Source organism: Lygodium microphyllum, chromosome 5 (genome assembly GCF_053477565.2).
Source record: "Lygodium microphyllum isolate KBCC chromosome 5, Lygodium_microphyllum_v1.1.10, whole genome shotgun sequence".
Lineage (NCBI taxonomy): Eukaryota > Viridiplantae > Streptophyta > Polypodiopsida > Schizaeales > Lygodiaceae > Lygodium > Lygodium microphyllum.
The window spans coordinates 14485494-14500319 of record NC_141139.1 but is presented as its reverse complement, the minus strand read 5'-3'; the positions used below and the strand labels follow the sequence as shown (position 1 = coordinate 14500319).

Here is a 14826-nt window from a genome sequence, read left to right as displayed (position 1 = left end):
CGTTTAGGCCCAAGTCATATCTTATTAAGGGTAGAATAAATGGATTCACAGATGCATTAATCTCAACAAGACGACGAGGGCCCAATAAGTCGCTTATAATATTTTGAAACCTGAGCTTTGTGCTAGCTATTATGTGCACGGTTTGCCTAGCAAGAACGGATAGGTCCGTACAAATCCCTATGGTTCATGGGATGCACTTAGAGTAGAATGAATATGTGCACATTAAAGCAGATGTTATAATCCAAAATAGGAAATATTATGGAGTCAAGGAACAATAGGATCTCTCTTAACCTCTCAACTCCAAAATAAAATATCAACCTTTGTTGAAAATATATTTTTCTACTAATACAAACATCCACCCTAATGTTTTGAACCGATTGAAAGTTGTAGAAAATACGATTATTCATTTATGCATTAACTACAAATTTTCACTACAAACTTTCATGAAACGTATTGCTAAAGCTCTGGCTTCTTAAATTCCACTACTCGAGAGATACGAAGGATTTGCTCACCGGTGATTAGCCTAGCTTTGGTATAACCATCATCAGCCTTGTAAAATTTATAGGCTTCGATAGCTACATTCTCAATTACTTTAAGCCTTCTTCCTAGTAGTAGTTGAAGCGTATCACCATATGTAGCCTCTCGCCAATACCGCACACCATTGATATGTAACTCTCCCTCCAAAAACTTGTTAATCCCCGAATTTGAAAGCGCCTTCACCACTTGAAGATGAGGCTCCTTAAAGAGTGTCTTTATACTAGACACAAAGCACTCAACACAATGCCTTCACCCAGAGACTTGATGAGAGCAAGATTTCTCTTGAAGTAAAGAAGGATGTGTGTAATTAACTTGCTTAACCCGCATACGTGCCGTTTGCCGATAAAGATTCTTCTTTTCTTGAGCTTTTTTTGGAGACCATGGTGATACTCTTGAGCAGTGAATCCCTTGAATAGGGTTTGATGAAGATTCCTCTTTAGTAACCCCTTGACAAACACTCGTTGAAGAATAAAGTAACTCCTTAGATGTTTCTTCCTTCATAGAGATTGTAAAGCGTAGCTTGAGAAATCCTCAGCGGGGGCACCAAAATGAAAGCTAAAAAGATGAGTGGATTGCATCTTATCCACCTAGCCTCCAATCCTCACCAAGAGAGCTAAAAAAGGACACCACCTAGCCAAAGGGAGGATGGGCTAGAACATCCCTTTCTTAAGTGAATGGAAAGAACCAAAACACAACTTCATAAAAGAGAATTTGTAGCCCATCTTAAGAAAAATAAAGATAATGGAAGGTTAAGAGAGATGATGGCTCCTAATTTTTCCCATGAACATATAAATAACATGAGAAAATAAGAATTCCCCACCAATAGAGCATATGACGAGTCTTACTTAATAAGTTTAAACATGAATGTAAAGAGAATTAGAAGAGAGTACATATGATTTGGACACCATATAATCTAGATATCATATTAGAATATAAGAGAGAGGGAGAGAGATGAGAAGAAAGGGAGACAAGAGGAGAAGAGGTAGAGGAAGCTTGCCATTATGTATTCATTAAATGCTATATAAAAAAATAGACTCACTCATAGCTTATCTCAAAGAGATGGACTAGCATGAGAGTGTTCCATAATGTGCTCTTAGTGGCTCCCCTTTGGGCTTGGTGATCTAGAATGCTCTCAGGTGCTTGTGATTGTGTTTCTTTACATCTCCATGAGCACCTTATATAGCCTCCATGAGAAATTAGATTAAGCTAATCTTCTTGATTAACATAATCCTGGATTATATATGTCATCTTTGATAATATGGAGAAGAGTGAATGGGACAAGTTTCCATCTTGGTCATCATGTAAAAAGCCAAGAGTGGTGGTAGACAAACCAGAGAAAGTGAGCTAGATTACAAGAGGTCGGTGTCCAAAGCACATTATTATAATATATTTATAAGAATGATAAAATGGAAAGTTGATTTGATAAGGGTGAAAGAGAGAAAAAAATTACCTACAACCAGCAATCTGCGCCTTCGTAACTTCAAATCGGTGAAGAATCTAAAAAAAGTTTCTTCTGCAACTTTGTAGACTAGGTCAAAACCGATCGGGCAGTGTGTAAATTTTCTTGAAATTCGATTTTCCCTAGGATTTATTAAAATTATTAAAAGAGACTTCCAAAGCTGCTTTGACTTTAATTTCTTATACACATATAAGCATGTAACAAAGAGGGTCCATGCTTGTAAGCTTTTGTGTAAGATCCAAATGACACCATAATGTGGACATTGACTTGTGTACAAGGGCGAGATGTCCTCTAATTATAGTGATAGATCCCAAATCTTGGTGATGCAGGTGGAACCCAAGTGTAATTAAAGGTTAGTCCTTTGAAAAATTCTATGCACTCACTCAGCCCCTAGGTGTAATCCATTTCCATCTTCACTAAGATAATCCCATCTCTTTTACCATTTACATTGGTATCCCTTCTAAGAATTTGTTTTTCCACTTGCTAGAGTTATCATATCCGAGAAGCAATGTAACATACCTAGTGCTTGAAGAGTAAACCCAAAGTAATAAGATGTAGGGTTTAAGCTATGGATAAGGCTCTTGATAGGGGTTTGGCCAAATTTTGTGATAGAAATCCAGTTTGTAAAAAACCCAGATCAATACCCAACCAAAGAAATATGAGTACAATCTCAAGACAAAGGAACCAATTCCAAATATGCAAAAGTTTTTCCCAAAAGTGTAAGAGGGAAATCATGCTCCCAATAAGCTAAGAGTCCAAGCAGCAAGGCAGCCCCACGAAACATGTTAATCATTTAATGACATTTTTTGCAATGAAATGATGCATTATCCACTCTCCACACTCATCTATCCTTTTAGAAGACATCCACATTCAATAGAACATTTGTCAATTCCAGCTTGTCAGCAATATTTTCCCTCATGTGTGCACACAATGTGTGTGGACACAAGACATTGACCAATTCCAACCTGTCACGAATATTTTCCCTCATGTGTGCACACACTTAGCGTGTGTGGACACACTTGTAATCAAGGGTCAAGCTGGTTGGTGTGCACTTTGGTCTATATAAACAATCAACTTGTACCTTGTGTCAAATTTTCATTTGTCAAGAAGCTCTATATTGAGTCTCTCTGTTAGACCACCATTCCAGGAACTACTAGCAACATGTGGATGATGATAGAGCAATTGATGGTTTCCATGCTGAGCCACTAGTATTAGGATTTGCACCAATTGATGTGCATTAACCCCAGATTAGTTCTTAAAACAACCTCAAAAAGCAACTAATGCTGACATACCAAAAAATATATATATTTTTGAACAGTAGGAGAAATGCACCAAACTCCTCTACAAATACAGTTCGTTCTTGTGCGTCCCGTATCCCTAATTATTATAACTAACAGCCTTCATCAATGAGCCCTCTCTCCCTCACACTCCTGCCCAGACCCCATCCAGACAACACAGCCAGTTAGTGGAGGATCTTCAAGCTGCTTCCCACACATCCGCAAGCTCTCCAACTGCTGCCACAATCAAGCAACCTCTCCACCAGCTGGTGACCTGATTCCAGCTGCTCCCACTACTGCATTTCAGTCATCAGCAATCTGCCCTATTGTCCAGACCTGCATTTACTGCTGCCAAACCTGTATCAGCAATCAGCAAAGCTTTGTAGACTGCTGCTGCTATGTTTCAAGATCTGTCTCGAGTAGGACACACTCTCAATGCTGATACAGACATCTCCAACTTCTTCCTCAGCTCACACATCAAGACATGGAGTTTTGAGGCCCCTTTGTAGCAGATTCAACACACATCGTTCATTCATTCATTCATTCTAAGTTCTCTTCATCTTGAGTTCTACACTACACTATGTTTGTCATACAATTTGCACTTCTCTATCTTTCCTCGAGCATTTCTTCACATGATATCATAGCCAGGTACACACACACATACTTAAGCCTTGATCAAAAAGCTTGGCATTGAAGAGAAGTGAGAAAGCAAGAGAAGAATGAGTCCACACTCACCAAAGAAATCCCCTGCAAAGTCTATTTCTTCCTTGAGACTATTCTGAACATGAAGAATCTTGAATGCCTCCATTTCCCAAAGTGTAGCAAATGTGGAAGCATATGACCAGACTGAAAGAAAGGAGTGAGGACGGAGAGAAGAGAGAGAGAGAGAGAGAGAGAGAGAGAGAGAGAGAGAGAGATGGTAGAATGCTGAAGACTGCAGAGAATGAATGCTGAATATTCCAAGGCAAAATAATAGAAGGGCTGTGTGAACATAACCAGCCAGAGAACTCTCTCAATCTGCACGCACGAAAATTGAAAAAAAACCCAGGCGCAGACCTGTATAAACAGGCAGAAAATAGTAAAATAATGTGATCAGATTGGCCAGTTTGACTAATGCTGAATCAGCCCAACTGCTCCAAAACAGGCCAACTGCAACGAAAAATAATAATAAACTGCTGCAAAAATGCTGCCTGCCATGTGGCACATTTGCCCAACCTGTACGACCTGATCCGCCTGCCCAAATCATATATCAAAACTAGCGACTACATAGAACTGTTGTGCCAAATGCTCCTGTACAATGTGATGCTGCAGAAACTGCCCTATGCATGAACGTGCCCATCTTGGAAATAATCAAATCTGTAACACCCCTCTTAGATCCTAGATGCAGCATAAGGCTGAGGGATCTGGAATGCTCACATAGAATGGCCTGAGGAAGTGGCTTGGTAAACCAATCTGCCACATTATCCTTTGTCTTGCTTGCAATACTCCACATGAATGGTCCCGTCCAAGACCTTCTCACGAATGAAGTCATATTGTATCTCAATGTGCTTCATCCTAGCACGAGATTCCATGCCAAGGATGTGCAACTCTCACTGTCACACAGGAATGTAGTAGGCCCCCATCTGTGAAGAACAACCAAGCTCCTACAACCACCTCCAAAGCCAAACAGTCTCACAAGTGGTAGAGCGAGCCACTTGATAATCAGCCTCTGCGAATGAATGCAATTGTAGGCTGCTTCTTGCTGCTCCAAGGAATTGCACATGTACCTAGAAGAAAGCAATAGCCTATCATTGATCTTCTGTGATCAACATGACCAGCCCACCACTCTGAGTCTGTCTAGTCTCGTAACACCAAGCCCGAACCTTTTGCACCTACAAGATAAAATAGGCCTAGATCAAGGGTCCCCCTCAAGAGCCACAGTATCTATAAGATAGCCTGCCAATGAGCCGGCTTAGGTTCGCTCGTAAAACCTACAAGTAAACCAACCGGAAAGCACAAATCAATCCTAGTATCGAGAAGACAAATCAATGACCCGATCAACTATCTATTGCGGGAAGCATCAGCCTCCAATGAATCTATATGAGCCGTAGCCTTCCAATTCAGATCCATGGAAGTAGAAATAATCTGACACTCCTATATGTTGAAGGTGGTCAAGAGCTCCTCCACATACCGCTACTAGGAGAGAGAGATCCCTCTCTCAGTCTACCATATCTCATGACCTAAGAAGAAATTAAGAAGCTACATATTGTCATCTCAAACTTCGCATGGAGTGCTTCCTTAGTCTACTTGACAATCTAGGCATGGTCAGTGGTCACTCATCAAAATGAGATTGTCCACATAAGGCACAAACATTGCATGCCCTCCAACTGGCGTGTGAACATACAAATTTGGGTTGGAAGTCTATCTTGTTATTCTATGTGCCCAGGGAACATGAGGCCATAGAGAGCCTTATTTAACCTATACACCTTACCATCTAAGGAAAAAAAGCCAAGAGGCTTATTGATGTAGATCTTTACCTTTAAGTCACCCATCAAGGACACAGACTTGACATCCAATTGGTAAACTACCCATTTCCTATGGCTGCAAGAGCAAGTACTATCCAAATAGCGGCAATACGAGCTGTGGGGATAAAAGTATCAAGTAAAAACATGGTCTCAATTGCAAAGCCTTTGGCAACCAACTATGCCTTGTGCTTATCGAGTATGCCATCACTGCAATACTTGATCTTAAAGACCCACTTGACTCCAGTCAACTACCAATAAGCAAGGCCAAGGCACAAGGTACTAAGTGCCATTCTACTCAATGGACTCCAACTCCTACTCCATGGCCTGCCACTAATGATCAATTTGTAAAGCCTCCTATATTGATGTCAGCTCCCTATCTAGCACAAGTCATCAAACCCTAGTTAGTATAAACGAGTTCATGGAAGTATGCTTGGTTTCTTCGAGATGGCCACGAGCTATCCTACAACTTTGAAATTTTGGAGCTCATGATCCAACTTGATGCAACAGGTCCAAGCCGCATAGCGGTCAATCAAGTGTGCCCAACGCTCAAATGCTAAATCAAAATGCTGAAGCTAAGAGTGAAACTTAGGTAATAAGCCGAGCATAAGCGGAGGTGTTATGAGCCTTCCATGAGCAGACAACCTCGTATGGAAAAAGTACGGAATCAAATTAGGGTTCCAACCCTTGTACTAAATCCCATAGGTTCTACTAGTCTAAGTCATGCCTCATCAAATTAAACCAAGAGATATAGTTTGACCCATCGAAACAAGTCTTGTCATTAATAGCATGCTTGGTAAATGAGGAGCTAGAACCATAAGGTGTCTATGAAGATGGATAAGTGGGATAAGGTGGAGAATAAGATTGTGGTGCTAGTCGATAAGAAGGAGGGGGTAAAGGTCAATGGGCAGAAATAGGCTGCTAATGTCAAATGAATGCCGATTGCTACGAAGGTACCAAAACAGACATAGGTCCATATAATACCGTAGGTGGAGGTGGAAGTGGAGGTACTAGGACACGATAGCCCTGTCCAAAAGTCAGCTGGGGCACAACTTAATGACCGGATGGGATCCACTAGGTAATGCCATAGAGGCAAACTGCAGTACCAAATGATCCACACTCCAGTATGTCTAGGATGCACTCCCAAAAGGATAACTCGAAAGTGTATGTGGGAGGTTGAGCCTCCATCATAGATACACCACCCAAAAACGGATATATAAAGGTCCTAAAGTCTCTGCCTACATGTGTAAAACCTCCTGGTGTGGTGTGAGGTGAATTATGCGATACACTTAATGGAAGCGAAAAGAAAGTTGCAGCAGAAGATGAGGGAGGGATAGGTGAGAGCCCAAATGAATTCATTAATCCCTTTTGTCCATTAAATCATTAGACAAAGATGCACCTACTCCAAATCGACCATGAGAAATAAAATCATTTGACGGAAAAGAAAGGGAATGAATACTTACAAGTTTTTCATGCAGTTTCTTGCCTAGTTTTGAGTTCATATAGAAATGCCTTTCTTTCTCATTACTCATAAACCAAAGGTTGCTTTGAAGAGTCCCTTCTTGACGAGCATCCCCCAAAGTAATAAAAAATACAGAATCAATTGGCGTAGAATTTGAAATAATAGAATTCGTACCTAGCATAGAAAAAAAGATATACTATGGAGGTGATGTGTAATCCAAGCTAGGTTCCACTTACAGATGGCCAATCCATAGTGGAGATTCCGAAGGTCCTACAAGATCATTAGTTCTGTGCACCGAATCTAAAGGAGAAAACTCAGGCTTACCTTCAACCTCCTACTGAGCATATAAGGATGAGAGAATACTCAATGGCAGAAATCTGATATGGTCTATGGACTCCATGGTAGTTTGATAGTTCTCCGCCCATGTCACATCGAGCAGAAGCAAGCTGGGAGGCCCACTCTTAATTGTTTCTGTCCATCTTCGACTATGGAGACTGGAGCAATGTTGTGAATGTGTTCAAAGTCATCTGACCCTTCTATTGTTCCTACTTTTGCTAATGAGAGGCCAAGGTTTCTTAGAGAGTATCTAGCTCAGATACCATGTGAAGAAATATTCCAAATGCAAAAAACACAAAACCAATCGTACAACAAAGCATAGATTGATAAACACTGAACACAGTTGGGGTTAGGGTTTGGGTAACTCAAAGACAATAGACACAATGAATAATGAAATAAATGAATACTAAATATACAATACTCATGCAACAAACACACTATGCGGTGAATACTTAATCTCAAAACTCTCATATCTCTAGGATCAAGGCAAAGATTAGGAGCTAGAGAGTATATCGTACTCCGAACACATCTTGAAATGCAACAAGGCAGCCTCTATGTGTCGAACACAAGCAAATGCAGTAGGGAAGGCTAGATCTAATGCAAATGGCAATGCATGAGAGAGAGAGGCTAAAAACACAAGTACCTAAGGAGAGAGAAAAACTGGGCAATAACCAGAAGCAGCAAAAGACTGTGCAAGAGATGTAGGCAACAATTGGAAGAGAGAGAAACTCACCAAAACACAAATTGTTGATGATAGTGATAGTGTCTGACAGTAGCCGAAAGGTCTAACTAATGGCAACAACAATAAACACAAGAATATGCAATAGGCGATAGCTCCAAGGTACCAAGCGACAACTACAAGCAGGTGGCGACAGCAACAGGATGTGGACAAAAGTTGAAATTAGGTGCCAAATGGTAGCAAATGGTTTGAAAAAACCCTAACCACAATATCCTCCACAAACAAGGTATGGCAGCAAAGATACACCTCCTGAAACCTGCAAAAACAAGATTGAGGAAGAGTGGTGAGTTGCATGCCTATTTACAAAAAATTTCAAGCACCCAAATTAGGATTTTGCATGTGGGATACAGTAACTCTCCGTGATAGCATTTCTTTTTAAAATAATATGGTTTCTTTTTCAATTAAGCATGTTTTGGGACTGTTTAAGTCAACCTAATGCATTATTAGCTCAACAGAAGAGATTTCTTTTGATAAGTATCAAGCAAAAAAAGAACCTTTGTACAAAGTCCCTAATAAGCGAAGAGCATAATCAAGCTCTCGATTTGTCATCTTCAAATATAACCTAAAAACCTTGTTTATTGAAGGTTGAAACTGAAAGAAGGTTTTTAGTAATCCTAGGTACAAACAAAACATCCATAAGCTAAAAATCTGACCCATCTAATGATTACAATTGTACCAATGCAACATATATCATAGCTAGAGATGTTCACAAAAAAAAAAAAACTCTCTTCCCCATAGGACTCATTGCTTGCATGGATATAAACAAACACTTCTGTCAAGTGATGTGCTTGGATGCCTAACTATCAAAATACTATGCATGCTACATTTCAACAGCATTAAACACTGAATCAACCATAGACATATCATAGCTACAAGTCAAAAATGCATAGTGCTCCTCAACCAAGTTGGCTATAGCATCACCATCCAAAGATCAAGTGGCTAATGTTTCATGGACAACCAAGCCAAAGTCCTTTTGTTCCTTTGCTAACCTCTTGCAGCATTTGTCTATATAATGGCCTACTTTTTATAATAGCAACATTTTTACTTTTTTGGTATAGGCAAGCTCTAAAATTGCATCCTTCTTTTTCCCTTTATCTGAATCTTGGGCAGCCTTGTTAGATGGCTGTCCCATATCAACCTTGGGTTGATTTTTTACATACTACTTTGCTTTACCCTTGCCTTTATATTTAGAGAGCATGGCTACATCACCTAAACGCATAGCAATATTTTTCACAAAAGTAAGGGGCTGCTGCCCCCCCCCCCCCACCCCCACCCAAAAAAAAGACAAACTCAGCAAGGTGTGGAACCCAAGACAAGCTCTAAAAGTTTTTTCACAGTAACATTTACCACTTCTACAATCCAAAATAATCTCATCGATATTCAGCAACTACTCACGTAAGTCCTACAACTGTGTAAGGTGATCAGTCATGCCGTCACCCTCATCCATCTACGCATTAGCCAATTCTCTTCACAAGCAAGAGATTCTCACTTCATTATGAGCTACAAACATGCTTTTCAAGATATCCCAAACTGCTTTAGAGGTCCCACATGAACAAATATGAGGTATAATACCTGTCTTAATTGACAAGGCAATCAATGACAAAGCCTATGCATCCTTTGAATCCCATCTCCTTTGATCTGTTGTAGGAGGAGCGGGGGCAATAGCAAGAGTAGTTGTCTATCCTCTAGCACCACGCTAAGGTGTCTAAGGTGCAAGCTCACCCAGTCTTTGCAAATCACCTATGACATAATCCCAAAGATCCTTCCTCACCCAGTCTTTGCAAATCACCTATGACATAATCCCAAAGATCCTTCGCAACAAGTAGATTATGCACCATCATAGTCCACAAGGGATAGTTGGTGCCATCTAGCTTATCCTCCTAAGTGAGGACTCCCAAAATGTTGTTGTGATCCCGGGTATTCTAATTTGGCATTGCTGCAAATTAATGCACAAATTCAGCAACCAAATACTTCCAAGCTTGGAGTGTGAAATGTACTTTTCCAACTACCAAATTTCCAACATAGGATACTAATGCAAGTACAAAATCGTCAATCTCCTCAAACAGCATGCCCACGCTGCATAAAACAACCAATTTGCAATTTATAGCAATTCAGTGCTGTACCACTACATGTGCCTCAAAATGTATGCCAAATATTAAAGTCAGCAACTTCATTCTAAAAACCCCCAAATTTTACTACAATTTCCCAAATTTGCACAAATTTCTCTGTGCGATCTAACATGAACAGCAAGATAATGCTATTGCAATACCTGTCCGTTGCTTTAGGATGCATGCCAAGCAAAAGCCCCAAATTTTATAGACAAAATTTCAAAAAATATTTCAGATTTTATTCTTACAACCTTAGATTTTAGTGTACTGTTGCCTTAGGATGCACACAGACAACAAGTAATAGCCTTCACCATTCTTCTCCACCAATCCACTCATAGAATGTGGAAAGAGAGATTGCACTCGATGATGATTCATGCAATCTTGATTTCCGCATTCCTTTGTCGCTCGAAGAAATGAGAGTGGGCCCGAAACACATTCCGTTGTCTCAACAAGTATGGCTTGTCTCTTGAGCCTCTTGGACCCATGCGTGGCAGAGGCGATGGAGACGGCCGAAGAGGAAGGGGAATTCGAGAGATCTATGGATCCCTCCATAGTAGTCGTAGGTGTCGCCGAAGGGGTGGCTGTAAGTGTGCATATGTCGAGGGAGACTATCTCCTCTTGAGCTTGCATCATACTAGAGGATACCTTGCCCGATGCCTTTGAAATGGGGAAATATTTCTTGATGATCTCATCGGGCATCGCTTGAGGAATCTTCAAGCATGGACCACATTCTTCACCTATCTTGGACAAGTGGATGAGAAGCCATGTCACACTACTCGTTTGGACCTTGTCGCAATACTTGCAAGTCCAACGATAAGCATTAGTATGATTTGTGGCTTTCTCAAGGTGTGAGGTGCAAAGAGAAAAGGCTTCATGAAGGGATTTAGGCATGGTGAAGAGATGGAGATGGTAAGAGAGGTCAAGGTGTAGATAGAGGAGGTGGTAAGAGAGGTGGAAGAGGATGTGTAAAGAGAAGGTAATATGGAGTAACTTGGAAGTGGTAATGGAGAAAGAGGAGAAGAAAGAGGGACATGGAACTTGGAAGTTGGTTTAAAAGAGGAGGAGGAAGAGGGAGATGAAACTTGGAAGTTGGAAGGAAGAGGAAAAGGTGGGAAGATAGGAAGAGAAACATGGAAGAGAAGGTGGTAACTCCAAAGTTGGAAGAAAGAGGAGAAGGTGGGAAGATAGAAAGAGGAAGAGAGGGAGATAGCTCATGAGCTTGAGGAAGAGACTTGGGCGATGAGGCTTGAGTGGAGAAGACAGCAGGCTTGAAAGTTGAGGGTGAAGATTGAAGTGGGAAGGGAGCTGTTAATGAAGGCCCAAAACAATTTGAAAAGGGAAAAAGTTTGAAAAATAAAAGGTAAAAAAAACGGGGAAAATGGTCAAATTTGACCCTAGACAACAGTCACCTAGACAAGTACAATCCGGACCAAACGGATCCTGGACGCATCGGACGGTTCCAATCACAGAATGGACGGATCGGATAGGATGGTTCCATTCATGGATGGAATGCAACAGTGTTTTTGAGTTGATACAAGGAGTTCTCTTCCATGATAACTTGCAGTAATTTTTGAAAATTAGGGCTGAAGTGAGAAGGAATAAGATTGCAAAGATAAGAGAGAAAGGAGAAAGGAAAAGAAGACGAGAGAGAGACTAATAGAGGAGAGAGCTAGGAGAAGAGAGAGAAAGAGAGAGAAAGCCATAAAAGCTGTAAGAAAGGTAAAGAGTGACTTGTTTATTAATAACTAACGCTCTAACTGAGTCTCTCAACACCTTAAATACCCCATCAGTGTAACCGGGTATTCCCGCACTAACCCCATGTATCCTACTCATCTATCCCACTCTTTTACAACCTTGTATTTACCTTTGAGTCGTTCTTATGTGAATGCATCCTATCCACAAGCACTTTTTACCCTCTTGCAAGGGAGGGGTTTTTTCCCCATGTGACCACACTTCAGTATATAGGTCTATACCTTAGGGTTGTACCTTGTATTCTCATTCTTGTGATTCATTTTAGTGAAGGTATTCATAAAACGTGGGAATGAGGGGTGAGAGATGACTCAAATGCATGATACTTTTCTCTTAATTGAGGCCTTTAATTTTACTTGCTCACCATTTTCATCTCTATGGCATGCGATATTGAGTCATCTATCTCCAACCACTTCACAAAAGCGGAAGGATAAGGTATCACAATTTCCTAAACTATCCTTTTACATAAGATGCCTACCCTACTTGCCTTGAAGGCAAGTAACATTGAGAGCCTTTCTCAAAAGATGTCGATTAGCATGCAAAAGATAATTGAGTTAAATGTTGACGAAGGAATAAGGCACCAATATTGGATCATAGAGTCAAAGAATCCACAATTGTATCATGAGAGACTACAACATAATCACTGTGCTACTATGATAAATGGGAAAATACGCTAGCGGTCCAACTCGCTATGATGCAACAAGGATAAACAAGAAATTACATGAGAAATCCAACTATTTGATGCCTTTAAGATACAAATAAATCATGGCCATGTAACACTAACCACTGTTGTGGGGCATAATTGCTTGGATTCTTAATCATCTCACCTCATCACATTGACCAAGGGGATGTCATACGTTTGGACTTTGTTTATTTTTAAATGGATGCTCATTCGTGTTGAGCTACCCAAGAACAATCTTAAGAGCATTGCCCATATGGTGCACACCAAGAACTGAGAAATGTATGTTAGCAAGCATGGACTTGATGTGCCTCCCTTGTCTATAGCCATTGGATACACATCCAAGCATGATAGGGGGATCGTCTTGAAAGAAAACAAGTTATGTGTAACATGATTGGTCTCTTCACCCATGGCAAAAAGAGCAATGATCCGCTTATTGCAATATATACTTCAAGATTACTCAGCTGCCAAATGTATTTAGAGCTTACTGTAAGTAGGCTTTTCTTTTTACCACATTGAATTAGGACATTTTTCGTACCTTTGTGCTAGTTTGCATGCCATAATGGATATCCATTTTATCTCATGTACCTACCTGTCTTTGGGAACGGGGCTCCAATGGAGCAGTTTGAAACCCGAGAGTGCGCTCCACGTACAGGCACTCCTTCTCGCAGGAGAGCTCGCCATCGCCACCCAAAATGTCTGCATAAGCGCCTCCTTGCTCGATTCTCAGCAATCGAACCACCGAGTCTGGGCATAAAGGCAAGGGCCAAGCCAATGGATGATCAGAAGAGGGAAATCGCAAGATGGAAAGGAATGTCCAGACCTGTCTTGAAGGTCTTACAAGCTCTGTGCGGAGAAATGTCGGTTCTGAGCCTTGCTGCAGGACGCTGGCGGATGCGAGCATTTGCGTGCTGAGCAGCAGAAGAAGAGCAATGGATGGGAGGAAGAAGCAGCCTGGTTTGGCTGTGAAACGACGAGCCGTCGAAGCAGGTCGACAGCTCACGAGCGGCCCCCGTCAGCACCGACCCTTGCATTACCATGCTAGCTCAAAGCTTTTGCATTGAGCATAAAAGAAGTTGATGAAAAAATGGCTGTGTGGTCGTAAGGTGATAACCTTGATGAAGAGTCGCCGATTGCCGCTCGATAGCACCCTCATGCAGTACCGCGTATTAGAATCTATACCTATATGTACACACTCTTATTTTCGCAAACCAGTCACCTGACTTGGACACTATCCTATGTGGCGTGGTTTGAAGAACCCCAATCAGAACAATAGAAAAAGTTTTAAACATACTCTACACTGACGCACCACCTACCTGGTTTGTTTGTTGTGCACTTTACCTCTCTCTACTCAGGGATTATCCCCCATCCAAAACTGACCATCACGCAAAAAACGCGGGCCCACTCTCTTGTCTACCTCTCTTGTATTGTAGTCCTCAACTTCGCCCTATACTAGGTTATAGTGAGGTTACGCACAAACCTACCAGATTAGAGTGAGGTCATGTGTAAACCTACCAAACCCTTTACATGTCAAATAGATATGACCTTACCTACCAGATTAGAGTGAGGTCACACGCAAACCTACCAGACCCTTTACATATCAAATAGATAAAGTTTCACTACAAGGATATCAGGCCATAACGACGCCGACTAGTGATGACAAATAGCGGCGTCGCTATTAGTGTCGCATTTATTAACGACGCAAATAGCGACAGTCCCCAGAGAAAAAAGCACAAGCCGACACAGGCCAAAACCCGAGCGCGTTTCATTTCGCGCATTCACGAAAGATTTCAAGAGGGGGGGGGAGAGAGAGAGAGAGAGAGAGAGAGAGAGAGAGAGCGACCGTTTTGCTGAGAGGGAGAGAAAGAGAGAAAGAAGGCTTCTCACCGCCACCGCCGCCGTCGTTCGCGAAGAAGAGGAGGTGTACGAAGGGCGAAGAGGAGCCGCCAAACCCTTCTTCGAGTCTTTATGGTGAGTGC

The 14826-nt window shown here is 41.3% G+C and overlaps 1 protein-coding gene across 2 annotated transcripts in view; it reads right to left on the bottom strand.

The window, feature by feature from the left end:
• The window catches only part of LOC148035522 (NOL1/NOP2/sun family protein / antitermination NusB domain-containing protein), a 139654-nt gene extending 125582 nt beyond the window's left edge, over window positions 1-14072 (bottom strand). The window contains exons 1-2 of one of the 2 annotated variants that reach the window (XM_087677476.1): window positions 13689-14072; window positions 13440-13594 (exon numbers count right to left, since the gene is read on the bottom strand). In XM_087677476.1, coding sequence (XP_087533602.1) covers window positions 13440-13594; window positions 13689-13887 — 354 coding nt within the window. In that variant the 5' untranslated portion in view covers window positions 13888-14072. The remainder of the gene's footprint in view (window positions 1-13439; window positions 13595-13688) is intronic. The other variant, XM_087677475.1, reaches the window with a different exon arrangement.
• Between the last annotated feature and the right edge of the window lie 754 nt (window positions 14073-14826).